Source organism: Littorina saxatilis, linkage group LG4 (genome assembly GCF_037325665.1).
Source record: "Littorina saxatilis isolate snail1 linkage group LG4, US_GU_Lsax_2.0, whole genome shotgun sequence".
NCBI classification, from domain to species: Eukaryota; Metazoa; Mollusca; class Gastropoda; order Littorinimorpha; family Littorinidae; genus Littorina; species Littorina saxatilis.
In genome coordinates, this window is record NC_090248.1 from 62,652,524 (window position 1) to 62,662,523 (window position 10,000).

At 42.4% G+C, this 10,000-nt stretch overlaps 1 protein-coding gene across 4 annotated transcripts in view; it reads left to right on the forward strand.

Moving 5' to 3' along the window:
• LOC138965314 (receptor-type tyrosine-protein phosphatase epsilon-like) overlaps positions 1–10,000 on the forward strand; it is a 76,019-nt gene that overhangs the window by 21,996 nt on the left and 44,023 nt on the right. For 2 of the 4 annotated variants that reach the window (XM_070337446.1, XM_070337445.1), the window contains exons 5-8: positions 2,537–2,638; positions 4,616–4,747; positions 5,281–5,418; positions 7,665–7,808. In XM_070337446.1, the coding sequence (XP_070193547.1) occupies positions 2,537–2,638; positions 4,616–4,747; positions 5,281–5,418; positions 7,665–7,808 (516 nt within the window). The remainder of the gene's footprint in view (positions 1–2,536; positions 2,639–4,615; positions 4,748–5,280; positions 5,419–7,664; positions 7,809–10,000) is intronic. The other 2 variants (XM_070337448.1, XM_070337447.1) reach the window with 2 other exon arrangements.

The window sequence follows — 10,000 nt, forward strand, 5'->3', positions numbered from 1 at the left end:
ATTTATCGAAAAAAAGAAAAAAAACATCCGGGGATATCATACCCAGGAACTCTCATGTCAAATTTCATAAAGATCGGTCCAGTAGTTTACTCTGAATCGCTCTACACACACACAGGCACACACACACACACACACACACACACACACACACACACACACACACACACACACACACACACACACACACACACACACATACACACATGTATACACACATACACACATACACCATGACCCTCGTCTCGATTCCCCCTCTATGTTAAAACATTTAGTCAAAACTTGACTAAATGTAACAAGTCGCGTAAGGCGAAAATACAACATTTAGTCAAGTAGCTGTCGAACTCACAGAATGAAACTGAACGCAATGCAACGCAGCAAGACCGTTCAAGCGCTTTGAACTTCGGATAAGGCGCTATATAAATAAAGAGAATAATAATGTATAGGCCCATTGCAGAAACTCAAGTTATCAACAGCATTTCTACTCGGCGCGCGCGGTATGAGAATCACGGGTCGTAACTCTCTGGAATTGGTCATCCGCCGCCATGTTGGATGCCTTGCACGATCTCTGACAGTGCTTGAGCGTTGGGTGGCGACTCGACAAAAGTGAAAATGACACGTTGTGTGGCATAGGGGGTAAAAATCAAGGGTCTGCCAAACCCGGCAAATGCAGTAGGCAGCCCAGAGATCCCTAAGTACCTCTCCCAATTGTAGTACTTTTCGGCAATATTTACAGTTTCAAATTGCTAGGATAGCTTCTTTGTGGTTTTAGAGAGGTGTTCTGGGGAAACTGAAAGGTAGCCTCGTCAGGGGACAACTATTCAAACCCATATCCTCATTATTTTGATTCTCAATTGAGAATAATCATTTATAGATGACTATTATTCATTTCCCTTTTTAGGATGTACTTGCACGTACTGGTGGTTTATTACCCAAATGTCCTCACAGTGACTGAGGCTTATATAAGGCTCGGTGATTCGTGTATTTGTTTGTTCAGCCCATTTTTTCTTGTGTTTATTCACAAGAAGAAAAACAATAAAGATAATCATTTATGTATGATTTATGGTGGGATTTTTCCTCCATGGTGTGTACTAGGATCTATTGTACTAAATGTACTGTGGTCGTATATTAACGGGTTATATTCCCCGTATGTGTACTATGCGTACAGGTTCATTGGAGGGAGGGTGTAATAGTTGTTTGTTTGGTTTAGCAACGAGACAATTCATCCCTTTTTGGAAGATGAGGGTGGTCCGCCCGAGGGCAGACCGGGTTGTAGGTTCGGGACAATAGATTGACTATTGTCGTTTAGGCAGCTTAGGGATTCTGTTTCGGTTCGCTGAGTGGTCGTGTGGCCGTTTTCGCTGTTGGTTACGGCGCTCGCGCCTTTCCCTGTCTGTATACACAGTGAAATACGCAAAAAGAACAAGAGTGCAATGAAGAAAACTAACAAAGACGGCATCCAATATGGCGGCGCGAAGAGAGTATGAGCGGAGTTGTGCCCCTTAGGGCTAAAGCTAGCCGATCCATTTGATAACGTCACGCCGAGTAAGAAGAATGAATTGGACCTATACTCGTAGCATCGTCAGTCCACCGCTCACGGCATAGGCAGTGAAATTGACAAGAAGAGCGGGGTAGTAGTTGCGCTGGGAAGGATAGCACGCTTTTCTGTACCTCTCTTCGTTTTAACTTTCTGAGCGTGTTTTTAATCCAAACATATCATATCTATATGTTTTTGGAATCAGGAACCGACAAGGAATAAGATGAAAGTGTTTTTAAATTGATTTCGAAAATTTAATTTTGATAATAATTTTTATATATTTAATTTTCAGAGCTTGTTTTTAATCCGAATATAACATATTTATATGTTTTTGGAATCAGCAAATGATGGAGAATAAGATGAACGTAAATTTGGATCGTTTTATAAAAAAAAATTTTTTTTACAATTTTCAGATTTTTAATGACCAAAGTCATTAATTAATTTTTAAGCCACCAAGCTGAAATGCAATACCGAAGTCCGGGCTTTTACGGAGATTACTTGACAGTGCCGCCTCAACTTTCACGAAAAGCCGAATATGACGTCATCAAAGACATTTATCAAAAAAAATGAAAAAAACGTCTGAGGATATCATACCCAGAAACTCTCATGTTAAATTTCATAAAGATCGGCCCAGTAGTTTAGTCTGAATCGCTCTACACACACACACACACACACACACACACACACACACACACACACACACACACACACACACACACACACACACACACACACACGCACATACACCACGACCCTCGTCTCGATTCCCCCCTCTATGTTAAAACATTTAGTCAAAACTTGACTAAATGTAAAAAGGCGCAGTGTAAGCGAATTGCCGTCAATGTCGACAAATATAACTGGGGTCAAAATGTCGATAGGCACACCTCTAACAAGCAGTATCGGTCTTTCTTCAGACAAATACTTAGCTTCATTTTTGACTCTTTTGAACAATTCTTCCAGGACAATGTCTGATGATAAATAATGACAGTGAATTTTCTTCAGCTTGCAAGGACGGTCTGTACGGAGCGCAGTGTGACCAGACGTGTAGCGGTCACTGTAAAGACAACGACACGTGTGACAACTACTACGGCACGTGTCCGACAGGTGAGATAAATTTGTCACGTGTGTGGTGATGTTTCATCACGGTAAACTTGAACCATGACATGGTTATTGAGATCATGTATTAACTGAGATACGTTGATGTACAAAACAAACCTGCAGAACTTACTGTGGCACCGTGTTTTAAAATGCATGCGAGTTCAAAACCAACACCCATTTTTGTTTTCAACGGATAACTCGACACCTCAAATGATGTGTAAACTATTTTATTCTACATACGTGAAAGTGACCACCCATTGCATAACAATATCATTCTCTTCACATGTTTAGGAGGTGAACGGGTCAAGCCATGGTTTTGGCCATGCATGAAGGAGAAAATGGCAACACAATGGCAACTTCAACGAATTGTTCTAATGAGCATTTCGTGAAAATAAAGACCTTTCTGAGCGATGAATTATAAAACAACCTCTTGACCCCGGTCACGTGATCTCATTCAGCTAATCATTCACCTGACCTAATGAATATGAACAAGTTGAACATGCCTTTCATTTCTATTGCTTCTGCTTTTCTTGTGCAAGAGCAAGGACATATTCAAAACAAATGTCAGACAGTAAGGAACTGATGTAAAACCACATTTGAGGTAAACTCAGTATGCATTTTTCTTTGACTCTTGCGAACCATGACAATGCAATTTTGACGCAAGCTGCGTACAGCATGGCTTTGTGAGAAGGTAGGCGGTGCCTTGTCAATCTGTTTCCCCATTCCACCGACGACTTTTTTTCTCTCGCTATTTTAACATGGTGTATTATTATAATAATAATAACGGGCATTTATAAAGCGCCTTTTTAGAAGTTCAAAGCGCGTGACAACACTACATGTATACAAAATTCATACAATCACTGTCAGATTCAAACAACACATCATGCACATCTCACATCCCCAGACTCTATGCTAAGGAACTATCCGTAATCAGGGCCGGACCCAGGGGGGGGTTCCAGGGGTTCCGGACCCCCCCCCCCCCCCCCCCTGGATTAAGCATGTACCTTGCTTTGAGTGTTTTTTTGGTTTTTTTTAAATAAATTTTGTGTGTGTCTCTAACAAATTTTATTCAATGTGAAATCCGATGAGAAAAAGGTACCCCCCCCCCCCCCCCCCCCACAATGCTGCTCTTAACCCTCAAAACAAGGCCCAGAATGCACCAGATTGCACAGATTTTAACCGTTTTTCAAAAATTTTCCGGGGGAGCATGCCCCCGGACCCCCCTAGTTCGCGCGCCTGCTTTGCAGGCGCGCGCTTGTGGCTTCGCCACTTCGCTGATTTGCCCCCCCAAAAAAGGAGGAACCCCCCCCCTTACAACTCATTTGGTCCGGCCCTGGTAATGTTGTTGGAACAAGTGTGTTTTCAAATTGGACTTAAAAGATGAAATGGATGGAGAGTGACGTAATTGAAAGGGGAGTGAATTCCATAACTGAGGGCCATAATACAAAAACGTGCGGAAGCCATGAGCCTTGCGTTTAAAGCGACCTTGACGGAGAAGTCGAGCATCATCAGAAGAACGAAGGGAGTGTAGAGGGAGTGTAGAGGGAGTGTAGAGGGAGACCAGTTCCGAAAGATAGGCAGGTGCCGATTCAGAGATGATATTATTAACAATCCAAAGTGTCATTCCTTAGAGTAAGTAACTTTTTATTCAACATTTTGTTTGTCTTTGTTATTTTTAGATTCATAAACAAAAGGGGTCCCTGCCTAACCGTGATAACATTTAGCAGGTCACCTAGGTTCCACCTTGATTGGACAAATAGCCATAATATGGTGCACTGAAATGGTTATTATAATATCTATTTCATAAATAGGCCATGGTTCTTATGACAACATAACTATACCTGAACCAGTTAGCCTATGAAAAAGACCACATGCAATTACAAAATCTAGAAAAAAATGATTGGTTTTAGCGTCTTGGTCTTTAAAACTCTTTTTGCGTGCGTGCGTGCGTGTGTGCGTGTGGTAAATTGTATGATTACACAGGCTGCAGCACAGGTTACAGAGGAGCTGACTGTAGGTGCGGTCACTGCAGAGATGGTGCTGACTGTGACGTCACTACGCTGAGATGTCTTTCTGGTTGTGACAAGGGGTGGGACACACAGTTCTGTAATCAAAGTAAGACACGCCTTGATATGCTGATTTGAAGAAATTAGGAAAACAAACACCTAATGGACTCCACTTGGTAATACTATTCTACACTATTCAAACCCAAAACCTCAGCGAAACTGTAGTTTTTGTAATTCCATTATGCCCAACTATTGAAGTGGGAGGACTTTTCATCACAAATCCTTCGTCTATTAAATGACCACAAATATTAAAGTTGGTAAATGTAAAATCAAGAATAAGACAGTTAAACACTTTTGTTAAAGCATCTGATAATTCAAAAATTAACAGACTACTTTCATTTTTCTTTTCTTTTTTAATTCTGAAAAAATAGCTGTTCTCCGCTTGTCTGTTTGAAAAAAAGCCGCATATCTTTTGTTATAAGCAATTGGTAAAACAATATAATGTCCTTGATGATGATGATGGAGTCTCCCTTCGGTACGACCTACGTCCATGGGCTCCTTAACGATTCAGTAAAAGCAGACACTGAAAGTCAAACAAATGCATCATTCTGAACATGAGGATTATATGCTGCTATTTTCAAGGTTGTACAGCCGATACGCACGGCTATGACTGTGGAGAGAGGTGCGGACAGTGTGCAGACGGTGACACGTGCAACACGGTGACAGGCCTCTGTCCCAATGGATGTCAGCCTGGCTGGCAGGGAAATACGTGTAAACAGAGTGAGCATGCTCTTAATGTTTTTGTAATACTATCACGAGCTAAGCGTTATGCTTATGATGTCACCATTAGGCATAGTCGTAATGAACGGCAGTTTGCGTTGAAAGAACACTGAGTTTACAATAGAGGATGTTAGGAAATAGTTCTGTCAGGATTTCCGAGAGTTGCGCCCAAGACGGCGACCGAAATAATTGCACATGGTCGACCAGTTATAACCAGCAATCGCATCAAATAACTCACTACAAATCGTAAACTCCGATGAGAATATTTTCGAAAGAATTAAGTGGGGTCATATCGACAGCGGACACTGCATGACATACACATTGGAGTCAGTTATTTTCTGCGATTGCTGATTTTAACTGGTCGACCGAGCGCCACTTTTGTTGGAACACGACAGAAGATTGCTTCCCTCACTGTGACCGACCTCCAGCTGGATGACGCGACTGTTCCATTTCCCCCTGCTGTCAAGAGCCTTGGCGTGTTTCTCGACTCCACTCTCTCCATGCAGACACACATCTCCTTCATCATCAAGACCTGCTTTTTCCACCTACGACGCATCGCCTCCATCCGTCGCTACCTCACCCACGACGCCTGTGTCGAGCTGGTTGTCTCCCTCATCTTCAGTCGTCGGGACTACTGCAACTCCCTTCTGGCTGGCCTCCCCGCCTCATCCATTCATGGCCTACAACGAGTCCAGAACGCTGCTGCCAGGCTGACGTTGAGGAAGACGAAGCGAGACCACATCACCCCCCTACTTCCTCCTTGCACTGGCTCCCTGTCAACACCCGAATCTCCTACAAACTGTCCGCTCTGGTCTACAAGTGTCTCAACGACTCTGCTCCCGAGTACCTTCAATCCTCCCTGGACCTGTACACCCAGCCCTCCAACCGTCCCCTTCGTTCTGCTGCTGACCCACTCCGCCTCCACATCCCTCGCTCGAAACTCGCATCTGCTGGTCAGCGTGCATTTCCCTCCGCGGGCCCCTCCGTCTGGAACTCCCTGCCGCTTGAGCTTCGCCAGAGCCCCTCTCTTGACGCGTTCAAGAGTAGGTTGAAGACTCAGTTCTTCCCGTAGCTGGCTGCGACTTTCATGTTCGACGTGATGTGTTGTGCCCCAAAAGACATTCTTGTGCTGTGCTCTGTGAGAGGCGTTTTTTTTGTGCTTAATATAATTTTGTTTGGACCTAGCTATTGATGTGTACATTGTTGTTAAACAGTTGTTTGTTGTATGTTTATCAGGGTTTGCTAGTGTGTGATAGGGTTCGTGTCCGTCTGTTGATGTTAGTTTCTTTGTTAGTCCCGTGTTGACAACTCTTCGACAAGCGCTTAGAACTCACGGAATACGCGCTATATAAGCTTAATATTGATTGATTGATTGATTGATTGATTAGGGCGAATTGAGCAAACGTTAAATACAGAAAAAAAATTCACAACTGGTCCATATTAGGAGCGTGGGCGCTAAATATATATGAACCTGTGAAGAGGCCATCACAAATCAATATAAAAAGCCAATTATACTTCAAAATAACATGACATAACTAGTGTGTGAGTCAGACTAATTCAAATATGCATCATGTTCATTATTTTCAGTTCGATTAGACATTTATTTGAAGCACATCAAGAAACAAAATAAACATCAAAACAGAGACAAAATGAATGACATTTTCAACTTGTACGTGAAGAAGATCGTTTGACATACTGTTTTTGAAAGCTTGAGTGTTAGCTACAAGTTATTTTCAGCAAACGTCTTAATGCGTAACTTCAACCAGTCTGTATCTTTTCTTTTCTTTTGTTTGTTGAATGTGTTCCATATTTGGGACACACATACTTTAAGATTTTGTCATTAGTTTTTATTTGCGCTAGACAAACGGGGCCAAGATTGCTTAAATGTAACAATTACAGTCTTAGCTGCCATACATAACACTTTTTTGTGTTTTAAGAAAACGATTGTGTCTATGGACAGAAAATAGTCCGTTTTAAGGGTCATATTTAGAGTGAACGCTGTCAGGAGTGCAACAAAATTGTAAACGCCGAACGGTTTTGTGGTGTGAGCGTCTGCAATAGTTTTGACATGTACCACTGACCAGGAAATAGTCAATGTTGCGATTGAAATTGTTTTGAGCGCTCTGGCACTGTTAGGTTGTCAAAACTGGAGATTGTCTATATGAGGAGCCGGTCACTATAAAAGGCCCTTCCCCAACATGTTTATTTTGCATTACTAAGCAAACTATATGTTGTAATATTTTCAGAATGTGCAGACGGGTATTACGGCCAGAGGTGTATGTCACTCTGTGGTAACTGTTCCAACAGCGAGATGTGTGATAAAGTGACCGGTACCTGTCCCACTGGATGTCAGCCTGGATTTGATCCCTCGGATCCTCTGTGTAAAACACGTAAGGGAAAACATGAAACTTAAGTGTGTGTGTGTGTGTGTGTGTGTGTGTGTGTGTGTGTCTGTGTGTGTGTGTCTGTGTGTGTGTGTGTGTGTGTGTGTGTGTGTGTGTGTGTGTGTGTAAATGCATACGGGAGAAGTAATACATTATACATACATATTGTAATAATACGGTAGGATTAATTTGAGAACTGTTCGTAAGTCCTTGCTTCGTGTATTGTTTGGTTCGTGAAACAAACCGATTGCGTACTGCTACTATATACCGTTATCTACCTTGTAAATACTCTACCCCCTTGTACACCAATTTCGGTCGAAAGTGGGGGGGGGGGGGAGGGGCGTTTACTTGGCATTGTACTCTGTGCATGATCAGTTCCTCGAAAGAAAAAACGCATGAAATAGAAATGTCACCAGGAAAGGTTTCAGTGCAAACACGTCTACCCTCTTTCTCTGTTACACACATGCCGTTCCCTGCCAGTGGCTTGCCAGAATGGAACCTGAAAACTAACCAAAGAAACCCCTTTGCGTCATAGTATTTGAAAAAATGCACATTTCTCAATGGAAAATTGAAAATGATGACTCAAGCTCTGCTTCGTTTAACCAGCATTAGCAGCGTATGTCTAAATAGACATCACAAAATTAAATATGTTTTCCGAAGTAAGTTTATTTGCTCTGATCAAAGTCATTGGGGGGGGGGGGGGGGGGGGGGTTAAGGTGTAGGTCAAGCACAGCGTATTAAAACAAGAATGTGTTCACTCGATCTCTGTTAATCTCCCACGGTCGAGCTCTGCAATTTTAAATGTGCCTCACAAAACTTCTTAAATGTTTGGCATGGCTATTCAGAGACTGCAAGTATGAAATCAACGGCATGATTGCAACGTCATAATAATATATCCGTGTTCAGTGCTGATTTAAAACAAAATAAGGAGAAAATAACGTTTTTTTGGACAGTGTTGGGCCAAATGTGGGGGTTGGGCGTTTACAAGGTACAGTCCAGTTATGAACCAAAGTCAGGGGTGGGCGTTTGCTCGTTTACAAGGTTGTTTACGGTACCAACTTTTATCGAAAAGTCGTCGTGTATTCAATGTGTAAAATGTTCACAGTCATTTGAGCATCTGTTTGTTGAAACGCCCTAGACTGGAATTTCTTGAAGAATGACTCTTTTCTTTATGCTTTCAGCCTGCCCACGTATGCAATATGGCGCTAGATGTTCACGCCCATGCGGACAGTGTCAGAACAATGCCCCCTGTGAGGTAGTGGCTGGACGCTGTGACGTCTGTCAGCCCAATCTGTTGCCCCCATTTTGTCAAGGTCAGATGTTTTTCATGATTTTTATTCTCAAGGTATCCTTGCTTATCTAAAACCTTTGTAAATTATTACCAAGTTTTAAGTATGAGACCGACTCCTTTGATGTTTGAGAGGAAATTCTACACGTGAGTACAGTTGTAAGATGAACAGAATACTAGATGACTTGCTGTGTCATATCAGATTAACACTCGTTGCTTTTTCAAATATTGAAAAGCTTGATTTCGCTCGCGTTTTAATATTTACACACACAAAAACACTGGTGTAAATCTGTTATGACATAGCAAGCCATGCATAACTATCTATGTTTTACATTACGTCGTGGTCAAGGGATAACAAGGTTACACACTTCGTCCTGGATAGCTTGCATATGTTCTGCGCGAACTTAGAATCCGGTTTCATTCTAGAATGGACCGGGTCCAGGTTGGAATTCTAACCCTGCGCAAGTACAGGGGTGCCATTCTAGAATGAAACCCTTGAATAAAGGGGGCCGTAATGTTTGTAGGTAAGACAGAGTTGTCTTCCCTTGAATTATCTCCACCTGCACCTTCCCTTTGATAAAATGGGGCTGATTTGTCTACCCCTGAAAAAAATCCTTTGGCGATCTTGCGATGTCATGTCATGTCAAGAAAGTTGACACTCCTGAGTACGCAATAAACAAAGGCAGACCATAGCAAGGGGGACTAATGTTTGCAGGGCAGTTGTTTTTGTGATGAGAGCCGGTTGCGGCCGCTTGCAATGTCAACGCTATCTCCATCTCGGAAATGTCCGGTTTTTTTGACAATTTTTTTGACACTGAGACAGACAGACAGACGGTCAGACCGACTAACCGACAGACAGACCAACAGAAGGACAGAGTGAGTTATAGAGCTGTTGTCACAGGTTTAAAAA